A 16,685-nucleotide genomic window follows, 5' to 3' on the forward strand; every position below is an offset into this window, starting at 1 on the left:
GACTTAAGTTCTGCAAAACAAATGAAGGACAAAATTTTTGCGAAATTTTTCATCTTCATTTTGATCGAACCAACAAAACCGTTTATCCATTATAATGGAATTCCATCGGAATTGAACGCGACGGGCGGATAAATTAATCGTCTTTTCCTCGAACACTTGACCATGTAACCATTATGGTCATTAGTATTCAAGTTGTGGTGGATCTTCTTCGGTAATTACGAGCAGTATAAGGTGGTTGTGACACAGGGTCTCAGCACCTTGCCCTTTTGACCCACCGTAATTTCACTTAACACTGGTGGAGAAATAAAACTGCAATCCCGTGTTCAAGTGACCATAAATAGACGAATATTGCGCTTATTTCAAACCAAACTGCATTTGCTACTTGACTGGCGGACAGGCTATTAGTCGACTCCATTTGACGCTAGAAAATTGCGCTAGGAAGTATTACGTGTGTGTACTACCCTTCTTAATGTAAGAACTTTACACAAGGGATGAACGAATGAAAAGAGAAATGAAAATGAAATAATTTTTTTTTGTTACCCACGATTGCAATTTGTATGCAGGAAAAATAAACTTTTCGTTTAACTATATCTTGAAGTTACATCTTATCTTATCCATCCATCTACAAATCTCCCAATTCATGAGCGCTTTGTGGTCTACTATTCAAATATCTATGAATTTCTTAACATTTCTTAAAATTAAAAATTATTTTCGCGATTACATAGTCACAGCTGGTATTACATTTCACACACACACACACATGTGCATTAGGGAGACACTAACCAAAAACGGAACACCACTTTACGCATACAGTGTACTCTCGATGTAACTTGTCGGCACAAAACCTTCTTCCCAGCCATTCGGGCCGGTGCATCGTCTTACACGTGTCCAACCATCACCTTGATCTAATTCTATGACTTGTAGCTCTTCGTTTTCAGACATTGGAATGCTTCCTTCACTTGTTGCTAAAATAAAGAATGGAAATTCGATTCGTTAAACGATTTCTTGTTCGTATAAATTGCAGGAAATGTTACCATCGAACGGGTATAATGCTTTGCATGTGCCTAACGCTTGCAGAGGCTCGGCCTCATAATACATATCTTCGTTCATCACTTGATCGTTTGCACTGCCCTGACCTGAACCTGGTAGCGATGTATGGGATGTACCCAGACCACTTTCCGGACTAGCTGAACTGCTAATGAATGGAAGTGAAAGAAAATGTTAGAACGTTTTGATTGTCCAATGTTTTGTTAGCTTTTAAAAATGTAAATTAGAAGTAAGGACAAACAACACAAAGTTCAAGCAAATGTATTAGAATATTACGCAGGCAAAAATTCAACAAAAACTGTCACAGACTCAATGCATTTAATGGCACATCCGAGCTGATATGGATCATAAATTAATTGGAAGGCTCGGAACATGTCAATTTCAGGCAGTGTGATTGTGGATGCAAATGTCATGGCTGTTAGACGGTGTTAGTTGTACATTTGTGATGTGTGTCTGCTACCATAAAAACCATCTAAGACTAAGGTCAAAACTTGATATCTCAATCTTCAGTTGATTCTCACACAGTTTTGGCCTCAGTCATAGTCTTCACGGCAGCAGATACATATTTCAACAGAAGTCGCTGATGTCGACTAACAACAATGTTATTTACATGTCGCATCACACCCTTTCACAAGAGGATAATTTACCTGTTCCGAGCTGTTAAACTAATCACTGGATGTAAATGTGGACACTTAGTTATCGTTGATAAACGGAACACGGTTGGTTTGAAACGAGATTAAATAGGGACCGCCGACCACCAATAATTTTTTTTCATATTTATAATAAGTGATGGACAAGAACTTCACACAGGAAAAAATTAGCCCAAACCCCTGAGCCGTTTCTGAGAACCAGTGGATGCGACTACCACAAGCAGTCAGGTACAGCCTGAGCACATATTTTAATTGGGATCGGTAGAGGGAACAATTCTAAGATATACCGTGTAAAAATTATTTCTTTCGATCATCTGCTCTCGGAGCAATAACAGTTGAAAGTCGAAATTTCCCCATTTTCGAAGAGTAATATATCCCTGACAAAGTGTCCAAGACAGCCAGTTAAGATTGATTCTAGACGCGGTTAGTAAGCTCTTTCGAATGGCGAAGAAAGTTTTTTGAAAACGTTCTTTTATGTTACATTTTCAGAGAAGTTACTTTTTCCGCTGCCCCCGGTGAAATTCGGCCACTTCTGTTCCTTTCTGGTAGCCTTATTTCAAACTACCTCGCTTATATTGTTGCCTGAAGAATAGACTTTTCAACGATACCAAACATGCCATACTTGATCCACAACAAGTACTGTTGATGATTCAGTTTTTCAATCGAAGTCACTCGCAAATCTGGAGCACTCGAAAACGAAATTATTAAATTTCAAGATTTTTTTGAAAAAAAGTAAACTTTCATGACTTTCTGAGTCGGTACCATCAATATACATAAGTAAAAGTCATGTAATAGTGAAATTTAATAATTTCGTTTTCGAGGGCTCCAGATTTGCGAGTAGAGGTCCCTATTTAATCTCGTTTCAAACCAACCGTGGGAAAGAAACGAAATTGTAGAAAAAATGGTCACAAACTGTTGTATTCAGTAGTAAACAGAAGGTGACCGTAGGATATGAAGTTTGATTAGATGAAGCATAATTAGTTATGTGGTAATGGACGGGTTAGGTGGACATCAACCCTTCAATTACTGCTTGAAAATGATGATAAATGCTTTTAGGAAACAATCTCAAATAAACCAAAAAACCAAATGTTAAAACATGCAACACTGCACACAGTATCAGTCAATGATGGAATGGGATGCAAACGAAATATTAGAAATCTAAAGTGGTACCCATTATTGTTAATATTAAGCCCATTTTCAATTTGCGCCTGCGCCACACTACTCTCAGATGCTGACCTGCTTAAACTTCCTGCATCGTCCGGTTGATCATCACCATCCTCATTTTCACCGCTTCCGTTGGAATGTCTGCAAACAAATTCCATGAAAATGGTACACCGAAAGTGTCAACCGATTTAAATCAATGTACCTTGACATTCGTTGTCCATTCTGTAGATTCCGATGCGATTGCGGACTATGCTGAGCTATTTGTACACTATTGGCTTGTTCTAAATATTGTTGGTATTTTCGCAATTCAACTTTTAACTTTTCTAACTTATGCGCCGACTCGTTCAACTGTCCCTCCACCGACATTGGATCGCCCAGCAGCGAATTGGCTTCGTACACGCTCTTCATTTTCATCAAACCGTCATGGGCGGCGGTTTCCTGAACAATTTTGTGTTTGAGTTCGTTGATTTTGGATGTTAGCTTTTTGCGTCGTTGATTTGGCGGTAGATCACTGTAGTCTTCCTTCATGCCGTCCGTGGATAATGTGTTCTGTTGAATTGAAATTGAATTAATGAATTTGGCTTAAAAATGCAATTTGGTTGATTGCAATTGAATGAGCATCAAACAACACACATTTTAGCGAGAAGTAGCTGTTAGTAATTAGTGGTGCCTGTGCGATAAAAATCGATGCAAGTGCTATTTTGAGTGGATAAAAGAAATGTTGAAACATTGGAAGTGGGCGGCAGGTATGGTTATAATGGTACAGTTGGCGACTTCGAAATAAGTGACTCATTTCTTTCAGCTGATAGACTCTAACAAATCATGTTTACGTCTTTAAAGGCTTTCACCACTACCACACACGAGTGTGAAACTATTTCGCTCGTATAAATTGGCACTTTTGTTTGTATGAGTGTATCAGCTGAAAAACAGCTGAAACAAAATGATTGACCTACTTCAAAGTCGCCGACTGTAGTAGACATTTTAGTCCTCGGAGGTAAATAGTTGAAATCCTCCAGCGATAAAAAAAATCAAAATTGAACTGATCACAGTTCGATGAGTCATTAGTCTTAATCAGTAATAAGCAGGAATAACGGTACGACGGTTTCCCTCATGAAGTTTGACGTTCTCTTCGCTTTAAATCAATGAACGCGATTATATGTAATAGTCACAGCACCGCCTTTTACTCCTTATGGTGATGTTCCAGTAATTTGTATTTATATAGGCCTACCATTATAGCAGTTGATGGTGGTTAGTGAGCTAAGAAATAACATGCGAAGTCGAAAGCATTTAACAGAGGCAAATATCTACATCGTGCATAATCTAAAAGGGGTAATCAAATCGACAAAACCGATAAACTCCAACAACAATTCACAAATTATATCTCACCCTGGTCAAATCATCAAAGGAATCATAGTTCTGATCAAATTAACACTACTGCTTTGTAATTTAACATCAAAAAGTAAAACAAACGAAACAACAACAACAACAAAAAAGTTGACCAAACTAATTACGAAACAATTCGATTGTAAAAGCACCATACCTTCACAGTGATGCACGCTTCGAGTAACTTCTGCACGGTCGGTATGATATTGGTAAATTATTATGGGTAGATTTATATATGGGTTCGGGTGATCAAAGAGTTTGGTTTTGATATTATAGATTGCAGCATGAAAAAATAAGCAATATACAAAGTTACACAAAGACGAAAAGCGGAGACAAATAAAAAATTATTTTCTTTTTCTATTTGCAAGAAAAATATTTTTTTTTTGAACATTGATGACAATTTCAACCTAATGATAAAAATTCATTTATTGATTAGATGTGCAGAAAGTTCAATTTTGAAAAGTTGCCTAAAAAATACTACGAATTTAGCGCTGATATAATGCTTCTTTTACAAAGATCGTAAACTACAACTTTAAGCTTCAATTGCGAAACCAATAAGAAACAGAACTGTAAATAATAAATTAAATTCCTATGAAGACATGCCATGGAAGGTCACCCCACTATTTTCATCTTCTGACTGTTTTTATTTTCAGAACTCAAATCTTAAGAGCCATGGATGAGTACGCTGAAATTATAGCCTCCATTTGTGCATATTTTATCGCATTTTTGATGACCTCTTTTTAGAAAAATCCTTTTCAATAAATTAAAACCACAATATCGATCAACGATCACAACTAGTTTGCATAGTTTGGGACAGTTTCACCAGTTTTCGTGAAAGAAAGCATTTTATGCAAATTTCGGTAAAATGCTAACTGTTATCAGAGCTCAAATGACACAATTTATGTCACACAAATAATCCTAAATAATTTCGGAGTACCATCCATTCCTCGTAAGCGAATAAGTATGGGAAATTATATTCGACCAATATTTTTTGATCGACGACCATTGGAATTTTTCCTTTTACAAATATTTTAATTCTCGCTACCGTTATTATCATCAAATTGGTACCAATTAGATGGAAATATTGGTAAATGCAATTATTTTTAACGCTCAACCCAAAACTAATAACGTTCGATTATTACCATCCGAATAAGTATTGCAGAATGGCAATATCAATTGAATTTTGTAGATTTTCGACTTCAGTATCAAACCAAATAGGCTTTTACAAGGTCTTGGCATTCCTCTCCCTTTTTGGAGAATTTATTGACTTCCATGTCCTTAAACAAAAAGAAGAGCTAGAGGTCTGTGAACCTTATAGAAATGACTAGTCATCTATAATTGAAAACGACGATTGTCGATGAGTTCTGACTTTGCATCGCTTAGTAAAATGATTGTTACAACAAATGAAGTAAAAGATTGTTATCAAACACTAGTCGAAAGTAATTTCTCTAATTCTCATCAGAGATCCATTTTCTAGCCTAAATCATTTTTCATAAATTAAGTTTTATGCTTTCTGAAAACACATATTTTTCCTGATGTGATAATGACGAATTAGGAGTTTACAAAAGTGGATCGAAGATCTTGAATGTAACGCATACAGCCGAAGCAACAATTTGGAAATATTTGACTACCATTTTTGATCTGTTAATGATCTTTACCTCCCTCCAGCAGAAACAGAAAACATTTTTGTTTCAGCATTTTACTCGCTGGAATCCAAAATTTAGCATTGGACAATGTAAATGTACGGACGCTCAAAATAAAATTAAAGCATTTAAGGCACACAGCAAACAAATTTTGCATTTTTTTTGTCTTTGATATAAAATACTTACGGGTAATCGAAAGCAAAAATCATTTTTGGCAAATTTTTGAGATGAATTGATGGATGGATGGAATGGATACAACCAAATAACCAAATTTATTTTTAACATGAAGATGAGCCACAATTTTTACCAAATCATTTTACAGTAAGTTATTTTGACGAGGAAAAGAGAAGAAAATCACAAGATTTTGTAAATAAAATGTTTGAACTAATTTGATTGGAAAGTAAAAAATAACGGTAATGACAGGAATCCTGTACTACACATCTTATTAATCAGAGTTTCGTTAAGACATTTCCTATAAAACCAAACTGCATAATTAACACGAATCTATGCTATCCATTCTAATATTAGACCAAAACCTATCCGGATATCCCAATAATTTAGGCATGTTCGATAATTCATTCGATTGATAAAATATCGATTATTTCCCTGGAATCGATTATCGATATTTTCAGAAAATCTATATCAATCGAATGTTTTGTCGATAATCGATAAATATCGACTGATAATCGGTACATAACGACTGATAATCGGCAAATATAGACTGATAATTCGATTTTCAGTGGATATTTGTTGATTATCAGTCGGTATTTATCGATTATCGATGAAACATTCGATTGATATAGTATCGATTATTTGGAAATTTTATCATCGATTGATGATATTTTTCAGTGAACATTCCTACAATAACTATGCATACACTGTCTAATACGACCGCTAAGAAGTGGAGACATACAGCGTTCGACAAGAACAATTCAATACGATCCGAGGTATAAAACAACTTTAACCTTATTGAAACGGCTAGCCATTTGGTGTCGGCAGCAATGCAAAGAATAAGTGATGAGCTCATATGCAGCGAAATGTATGTTTAAAATATTGAAGTAATAGATTTTGTATCAAACACGAGCAGATTCTTAATACAAATGAAGTAATGGACTTAATGATTTTATGGCGATACATTTGCCGTCTCTGAAAGGTGAAAAGATAGATCTCTAAGTATTGAGGATGTTCTGGTTGCAACACATATGCTCATCGGAACAACTGATGATATGTTCAGCGGAGACTCAGTGATCTTTTTTATACAGTTTATAAAGGATGCAATGATAGATTGTATGTATGCTACCGATAAATTCGTCTAAAACCAAGCAATTCACTCCTGTGTCAACAAGCGATTTTAATAAAATATTTCCGTAGCCAAATGCAAATGAAATTGATTGTGTTAATCCCTTCAAACTTGACGTATAATGGATAAGTGGTGCCTGAACCTTTAAATGGATGCCTTAAGATTTTTACCTTATTACTGCTAAATATTCCGAAAATACCGGTGCGCTTTTTCAGTTTATTTGCGCCAATTGTCCCTCTATGTGTCATGTGATTATTTACATTGGTTGCACTGTGGTATTGAGAGTGATTCGATAAATCAGGATCCATTTTTGATAGATCCTCGAATGGTATGTCACCAGGTGGCAGGAAACCAGATTGATATCTGAAGAATAGGAAACAGTTTTAGCCGATGGGGGACGTAGTCGGTCGCCAGAAAATAGTCTCACTTCTCTACAGCCTTGTGTGAGTCTTCCTTTTCATCAATTGACTCAGCCGCAATAACAACACCTTCTAAACATCTAGCTATGATTGGTGCAACTGATGACTCAGCATCCGCTGCTCCTTTAATAAATTCCTTCAGTCCTCTAGTTCTTTTCTCATCGATTTCTTGTAATCTATTAAATACCTGCAATTCAATCGAATTTTTGTTAATTTAAATCGTACACAAAACGTGCTAAAATGAACTTACATCAGGCAATGCACTTTCGTAGTGCTGTTGCTGCAATTTATTTGTTTTTTGTAATTGATTAGCGTACTCATTTTTCGCATCGTCCGACTGTTGACTCTTTATCGTCATATTATGACGTTGCTTTTCCACCTCAGCTCGACTCAAATTCAAATCCGCATCGGCCCGTTGATAGTTCTCCAAAGCTTTTTCCGAATCACGATAAGCTTTTTCATAGTTCTTTTTGGCCCGGTCCAGTGCTAACACTTGAGCCGTTAGATTTTGCGTCAGATTTGATCCTTCCGTTAAAGTTTTCTTCCGTTCCTCTCGCAAATTTTTGGACAGTAATGTTATGGCATTGGATACTTGGATTTGAAGTGATTCTGCAACAACTTCTCGTTGACCGGCTAGATCGCCGATTTCTTTCAGAACATTTTTGAATGCTTGGTAGGATGTAAACCTGGAAATAAGAAATAGATTCGAATGAACATGCTGTAAATGCACAAAAGAGTAGAAATTGTGAAATTGAGAAAAAAGGGAACGTGATAATAACTAAAAGTACCTGGTCCGCACGCTTTCACAATGGGCTAAATTGTTGGTCAAATAAAACAATAAATTATGTCTCTCATTCGCGTTAAATTACTTTACGTATAAGAGTGTCTTATATGGTCAATAGACAGTTAACAATTGCTTCGTCACATTGTGCGGGTAGTCCCTGCTGATGTAATGATCTTAACGTATAAAGTTAATTAAAAATAAACTGCGACGGATTAAACAATATAATTCTAAATGATCCGAATAAGTTATAACAACTTTATATGTGGAACCAACAAAAAGAAATAGTTAATTAATTAAAGATGTAGTCAAAAATAGACTCTGAAAGTTATTGTGTGTATTTGTTCAATGATTTAATTCCAAACAATCTTTTGTGTTCGTTTAATTATTCATAATACAAAGGCATTCATAAATAATCTGTGTATTGAATTCCTGAGCACATATAAGGAATGATGACCTCTCTCACTTTACGCTACATTTTTTGATATAATGTACAAAGACAGTACGAGTACGTAGACTTCGTAGTGATGTTACAGCTAGAGAGCTATTATAACCCCATTTACAACCAGAAAAACACATCAAACGTCTGCTTAACTTTTTCCGATAGTTTTTTTTTTTATTACAAATAAAAATCATTGCGCCACGTCCATTAAACCAGAGTAAAATGTAAGTGAATTGACGGAACAGACAATTTGTCATGATATAGCGGTATGTGGTGATGATGGAGAATAGAGTTTTAGATTGTGCATGAGGCGTGTGTCAACTCAATTTGTTATCAATTAAAGAGTTGGTTTGTCGTTTGATCCGAGCCGCGTTGTACATAATATGAATTTGAAAAAAAAATGTTTACCAGTTTATTGTTAATGTGAAATGGAATCAACTGTATCAACTATATTATTGAAATGATGGGAGAAGCTAATGGTTAATCTCTTAATGCCATACCACTGATTTTTATTGGAGATGAAAATTTGAGATCAATTTTTGGTTTTAATAAATGAGAATTTAATTTCTATATACCATGTAGGGACTGATTACTCGAGCATTTAAATTTTTTGGAGGGTTAAAACACTCGGTCTGGAATGGATCTAAATATTTCTTCGTATAAGCAAGCAATATGAAAATATCGGTCTAAGTGATGTAAAGAAACTCCAATCAACAAAAATGCGTTACTTAATGATGGCGGCATATTTACAACACAAAAACTATAATTTAATATCTCTTAACCCAGGTGGGTAATATGGTAGATAGCAAATGAGCACTAAGGCCATCCTCTGTTGGGCCCATTGTCCTCAGCCGTCTATAATTCTTACACCCGATCGTGCATCCTACTTAGACTACCTAATCTACAAATCCGCATGCTTTCCATTCAGAGTACGCAGCAGTTGTATTGATATGCCGAATGAACCTTAACATATTGTTTTGCTGTCTTGTTCCCGTCTACACTATCTATTCTCACTTAGAGAACCCTCTTGAATAGCACAACAGCGCATACACATATACGATACATCTTCTAGCTCCCGATACAACCATGCACATTCGAAAAAGCTCGTATTTCCTCTATGCGGTTTGTTTTGGAATACATGAATTCAGTACCACGTCTATAGGTTTAGCGAGCCTTCGTGTTTTTACCACATTCATCTACACTCCACACGAAATTGCCAATATTTCGATACATTTTCACTTTTCGCAATATCTGCTGGACACTTTATCTGTCAAATAGTATGGAAATTGGCAATATCATGTAGACAGTATTCATATTCCGTGGCAAAGACATTGGGATTTCTTTTGGTGTTAATTATATCTCCTACATAGCCTAAAGTCTGACTCAAATATTTGTACACAGAATTCATTCTTCTGTCTACGGTTTGTTGAAGGCTCCAAATATCCCAACTACCCAGATTGTGAAACGTGGGTGGGCTTTGGAACGTTACTTTAATAATAGATTGAAGAAAAATCCTATAGAGAAGTTGCTCTCAACGGGATTGAACCCAGGATTTCTTAGTAGAAGACTAATACGTGTGACAGAAGCCATAATTCTTTTCGAAAAAAACCTCTGCTGCTAAAAATCGATTTTTCATGCATAAAAGAGGAAATAGAAAGATGGCAGTAGACGAGAACTTCACAGTAGGTGTGAGTAAAAGGCTGGGCTCTTTGGAGTGCCACTGACCGTCTATTACCTTTACAATGCTTAAAAAGCAATCCAAAGAATTATTTCTACATAACTAAACATTTTTGAAGATCTGTGTGAAGACTAATGACCTAGCACGTAACGTATTATTTACGTATTGTTTACAATATTTTATGATAAATGAATTTTGATAAATTCAAGTAAACATAAAAACGTCAATTTTGAAACAATCACATTTTCCAGCACATTAATCAGTAATGAAGGAAAAAACATCTTAACTAAAATCGCTAAACAAAAACGAAATCTTTTTTTTAACATCGCGCCAATTAACAAATTTAAAAATAAAATCAACAAAAACACGAGTGTTAGAGCTCACCTCTAAAATCACACACCGTAAAGTCAATAGAATATGAGAGTGTGGCAGCCTCAACATTTTGAGAACAAACATATTAAAATCCATAAAAAAATGTGTAAAATATTTACGGAATAGATGAAACCATAAAAATTTAAAATAAAAAAAAATATTGGCGAAGTTCCAATCAGACAAAGAACTTTAAGCGAAGAGTAAATAAAAACGAAAATTTTAATCGGTTGGAACTGATTCTTTCTTTAGCGTTTCGACTTGTTTCAAGTATTTAATTAACGAATTGTATAAAATTGAGAAGCTATTAAATTGACATGACTTTTGAAGTGGATCCCTAGGTGTGCCCATTACACAAATAGTCGTGTGTTATTACACCTGACAAAATGTGATTTTGATTACTCGAAACATCAGAATGGAATTTTTTTTAACGAATTTCTTTTTCTCAGGAATTCACTGTGAGAAACAAAAAACTTCAATTTGCATATACTCATCTATAACAAAACAGAAAACGCATAGGTTGGAATGTAACCTCTCCAAAATAATGACAGAGAATAAAATTTCACTTAATTAGTTCGGTCAGGCCTCATGTACGCAGAAAAATTGAAATCGTAGAACTTAGTTGCTATAGTAAACTCTTTATATTATAAGTAATACTTACTCATTATCATCTTCCTCCTTCTTTTTTGGTTGATAGTTTTTAACGAGACGCCTGAAAAAAGAGAGACAAAATTGAAATTAATAAAAACCTCGTTAACAAAGAAATTGTAGCTATGAACGAAATATAATAATTAAAACTCATTTGTACAGAAAAGCATGAAATAAATCTTCAATATGTAACTAGTTCAACGCCAACAATACAAAGTGGAGATGATCAGCAGGAGGAAAAAGAAAAAAAAGCTCATAAACAATAAATCATAAAAAAATTATCTCATGATTACGAATGTGGCGTTGAATATTGTATGTGGAGTACGCAATATAATAATGGAAGTAATTTGATGAAGACTGTACGTATAGTTACAGATGAAAGCATTAAAACAAGGAAACAATTATTGTACGAATCGTATTAAAGAATTATCTAAGACGTACAGTCTTCTCATTCTTTAAAAGAAAAATATTTTCGTTCGAAATCTTTTTCCATTCCCAATTTTTTATTTTAGTTTCCAACAAGTTAAGGTCAAATCGGATGTTACCTGATCAATTAGAGTTTTTGTTAAAGATTTAATTAAAATTAATAATACAAAAAGAAATATATACTTTGGAGGCACTTGTTAACATTATGTCGTTTATAATACTGGTTGGTTGCACGAATGTATCTAGGTCGGTGCTTATACATTATTTTTTGTCTTAGCCAACCATTTGTTTTTTTGGTTTCATAAAACATACAACATGATGAATGTGTCAGGTAATTGTATTTTACTTTAATAGTTTTAATGGAAGTCGGTGTTTAATTTATCAAATTAGACAACGATCGTTGTTGTGTGTATTCAGAAATGTTATTAAAATTAGAAAGACAAACCAACATTTTCACAAATTATGATCACACAACTGATGTAAGTTTATGGAACCGAAATTGTTCTCATATAATTTAGCAATCTTCGATTTTATGCTCCACACTTTCTAACTTAGCGAATAATTTTATGGATTAAACGCATTGACTAAACAATATTTAATTGATAAAATAATAATTTTGGAGCAGATAATTTCATTTGTGAAAATCATCAGAGTGAAATGCTTCGTTTAACATCAGACTAAGAGAAACCATTGCATCGTGGGAAAATCGTCTTCATATCCCACGAATTGAAGTGATATTTCAATTGCATTTCAGCATTTCAGCGAACTATTATAACTACCTCGCTCTAATTTTAAACAAATTTTCGTTTAAGAACCATTACAATACCGCATCGGACACTTTAGCATATCAGTATCACATCACAATAAAAGCGACCTTCCTCTTCATTCATAAAAAAAACTTACGACTCATTCAGATTTCATGCGGATGTAGATGATGTGGTTGATGGCACTCAATAAAATTCTGCCGTACTGTCATGCGAACATTAAATTATTAACAAATATGACGGTGAGTAAACAAACACCAGATCGTAATCGTTTTAACGATAATAATCTGAAAATTGATGACAAATGTTCATCGGATTAAATGAGCTCACGTAAACCGTATGCCCTTTTGTGTGATGAACATCTTTTTAAGGAATTCATTTTTCCTCTTTGTTTGGCAATGAGTTAAAGCGTGAACAAAGCACATTTTGTGGCACTCGTAAATAATAAACTTAAAAATAAGTTCATTCATTCCACCATAATGATGTGGGTGCAACTTACACCAAAGGAACACAAATTCATTTAACATTCGGTCAGAATGTTGAACCGCTAATAAAGTGTTACATGAAAAATGACGACTCACATAATTTTCTTGTTTAAACAAGAACATTGTAGATATTATACTCTAGTGGTTAAAGACAAGTACTACATTGTGTTGTATTCGTATATCGTAACAAATGTCTTCTCCTCCACAAATTAAGCAAAACAAAAAATTCGTTCGGTTTGCTAAGGCGTTAAATAATCTTGTTGAAAATATGAAATTTTAATAAATGAAAATTATAATATTACGCAAGAGGTCATTGGTAATGTTATTGTTGAAAATTATGTTTCAATTGCTGTAACTTAATAACAACAAAACATCGCAGAATAAGAGAAATGTTCATGCGCCATGTAGGATTTGAAAATGCCAAAAAATAATTTCGGTGATTTATTTGTTTGAGTAGACAAAATATAGGTCAGGTGGCTTATATATGAGTTGCAATAAAATAAATGTTATTTTAAGGTTGCAATTATTTATTTATATATTTCAACGAGATCTGATTTCGTTAAGTGGGCCTGGGAATGAGACCAACCATTCAGCCAATTGGAAAATACAAATTTCAATTCGACATACTTTCGACCGCCTCTGAGGGAATTGACACATTTGCAAGTCAGATGAAAAATTTGATGAAAACATTTTGATTTTAAATGGGATGACGACAACTTGGCTAATGATTTTGTTTGCATTAATACACTCGTTGCCATGAAATAAACACAAATATAATTACATTAATACCTTGCGATCAATATAGATATACAGACAGATACAGAACCGTTACAGCGTAAATAAAAACAGTAACACTTAAGCAGTGTTAGTTTGGCTTACAGCAATATTAAACCTTTAAATCTATGATGCATCACTTAATAAATCTTCTTCTATTTTGTTCGTTTTTTTTCTATTTTCTTAAAATAAATTATCGGAAACACAATTTCTCATTTGCACAGTAATCAAGTTTCATCATCATATCGTTATGTATGCATTCTCTTCTCGATATTATAGCCGGCTGTTGCACGTATTTGAATAAAAGTGAAAAAAATAATTCTTGCAAAATGAATATACATACAGCACAGAATACAGTAGCGCCTTAATGAGAATCTGCGCCTCTACAGTTTTTCTTTTTATTGTTAGAACAACTAATAAACCAAATGAATTTTGTTTCCGAGTTGAACATACAATGCACAAGACATTTTTAATTGAACATGTTTCAATGACGATTTTTTCAAGTTAAAATTGTTTATTCTTTTGTCAATTACTCCGTTAAAATTGCACTCTCAATAATTGACACCGATTCGGCTTAACTTGCTATGCAGTTAATCAATCTGCAACTAAGGTTGTTAGTCATAGACTCAATGACCTTGATCAACATATATGCTTGTGGCATTTATAATCTAAGGTCTTACAATTTAATAAGCAAAACTTCCCGTGACAAAGCTAGTTAAGGTTAAACTGAAATTTGAAGTAAATCTACGATCAGTAAAAACATGTGGAATAATGGCGCCGAATAGTATAAACATGGAAACGTGTAGTCTCTGTAAAACAAGACCAACGAATCTTACTGGAAATCAAAACCTTATTATCTTGATCTGTAATTAGGACACCAACAAAGTAAGTTTATTTTTGCGCCGAGAGATTGATTTGCCAATTCTGATTACCTGTTCGCAGTAATGAATTGAACGAGTGGAATATGTATTTAATGAAGGTATTAATGATTCAAAAACCTTATGAACTGAGATCTTAACGTAAATAAATGAGAACTGAAAAAGTCTCGTTTTATGTGTAACCCCATCCAGAATAACTCGAATAAAATCTCAAAATAAAATTCGAATTTTTAAATGACTTTGACGTATTGAGAGACTTACAGTGACAGTATCTGGAAAATTATTATCGAAAAGTTATTTTCCGAAAATTTCTGTGAAAAAAATTGTTCATCGAAACGAAAACCACAAAAAATATTCTTTTAATAAACGCAAAGCTATAAATCCATCAATCGTACACAAACAAACACTGTCTTATGAATGAATGAATCTACAAATTAAATGTATTTGAAATGAATACAACGCGAACTGAATTTTAACTGCAAGCTTGTAGTTTTCATAAATAATTTCTTTCTTAAGATAGGCACACAGAAATATTTTTCGCACCCACGTGTCGTATTATTTAAGTGTGGCATTTTTTTCGTATTTACGCATTGCAATGTGAAGGAATGTTCTTTTTTTTCGTTCAATAAAAAAAAATGACTGGTCTCAATCACGCTTTTGACTTGAAACCTGTGGTGTGTGAAGTGATAGCTCACAAAAAACCAACAATTTATGGTTTTTTAACATAAATTATTTTTGTTTTTTTGATACATTACAAACAAACGACGTGAGGTTCGAATTTAATCATTTTTTATTATCTCAATAAATGTTTTTCTACTTGAATAATGTTCGAAGCTGCAGAACAGCAAAAAAAAAGAGAAGCCACGCGAAATTCATTTTTTTACAATAACTAATTTACCGCTTTTTACGTAATTAATTAAGATAATATGGTATATGACTCCAATCTCTATATAAAAACTAAATTAATTTTAATTATCATTTTCTCACGGAACATCTCTCGACCGAATGATGGTTTTGATTTGTGTGTGAAACGAAGAACAAAATTAGACTACATATATCACGGAGAATTATTTATTTTTTTAATTGCAACATAATGTTGTAATTGAAGTGACTGTAAAATAATTGAAAACATATTTTTGTGAAGAAAAAAAACTACTCACCGTAATTTTGCGGCGTATTCTTGTTCGATGGTACATCTGTCCCGAACAAAATTTCCATATTTATCTAAGAATTCGATCCCTCTTTGCGTGTGTGATGCTAAATTGTCGTATTGATCCTGGAATAAATGGAAAACCAAAAATTAATTAAAGTGGAATGTATGGACCATAATTAATAAATCAGTCAATAAATTGATACCATTTTTCACATGGTTAAAATTGGTGCATAAATTGGTCGACTTGTTATTTCAAATATCCGTTAAAGTTATCATCTTCATTTATTATTCATGAAAATATTTCAGAAAGTCGAGTTATCATTGCATTTAAAAACTTTGAAAGCCATTTCGCATATCTCTTACATGTGATTTATAAATTATATGTACCCTGAAAGGTTCAACGATTTGAACAATGTATGGAAGACCGGTTCAACCAGACAGACAATAAATAATTCTTTCTTTTTTCTTCATCAAATATAGTTTTATATACTAAGGTGAATCTTACGTTGTGTGATTAAATTTGTTGTCAATTTGGTCGTCGGATCGGCCATGGTTTCACTGTTTATTATACACACATGCCATCATACCATTTAAGTGTTACAGGTTTACGAAATCTTTGTAGAATATTATGCGGTGTGTAACAATGTTTGATACCTTTTAGATTCAATTCCAATCGAGAAG

The 16,685-nt window shown here is 33.8% G+C and overlaps 1 protein-coding gene across 6 annotated transcripts in view; it reads right to left on the bottom strand.

The window, feature by feature from the left end:
• Positions 1-512: 512 nt before the first annotated feature.
• The window catches only part of LOC119076362 (formin-binding protein 1-like), a 44,012-nt gene continuing 27,839 nt past the window's right edge, over positions 513-16,685 (bottom strand). Inside the window, exons 2-11 of one of the 6 annotated variants that reach the window (XM_037183094.1) lie at positions 16,012-16,127; positions 11,538-11,588; positions 7,857-8,292; positions 7,615-7,793; positions 7,358-7,550; positions 4,402-4,431; positions 3,064-3,410; positions 2,934-3,002; positions 1,035-1,192; positions 513-965 (exon numbers count right to left, since the gene is read on the bottom strand). In XM_037183094.1, the coding sequence (XP_037038989.1) occupies positions 802-965; positions 1,035-1,192; positions 2,934-3,002; positions 3,064-3,410; positions 4,402-4,431; positions 7,358-7,550; positions 7,615-7,793; positions 7,857-8,292; positions 11,538-11,588; positions 16,012-16,127 (1,743 nt within the window). In that variant the 3' untranslated portion in view covers positions 513-801. Of the gene's footprint in view, positions 966-1,034; positions 1,196-2,867; positions 3,003-3,063; positions 3,411-4,401; positions 4,432-7,357; positions 7,551-7,614; positions 7,794-7,856; positions 8,293-11,537; positions 11,589-16,011; positions 16,128-16,685 lie in introns of all 6 variants that reach the window. The other 5 variants (XM_037183085.1, XM_037183068.1, XM_037183103.1 and 2 more) reach the window with 5 other exon arrangements.

This window comes from Bradysia coprophila, chromosome III (assembly GCF_014529535.1).
Source record: "Bradysia coprophila strain Holo2 chromosome III, BU_Bcop_v1, whole genome shotgun sequence".
Classification (NCBI taxonomy): Eukaryota; Metazoa; Arthropoda; class Insecta; order Diptera; family Sciaridae; genus Bradysia; species Bradysia coprophila.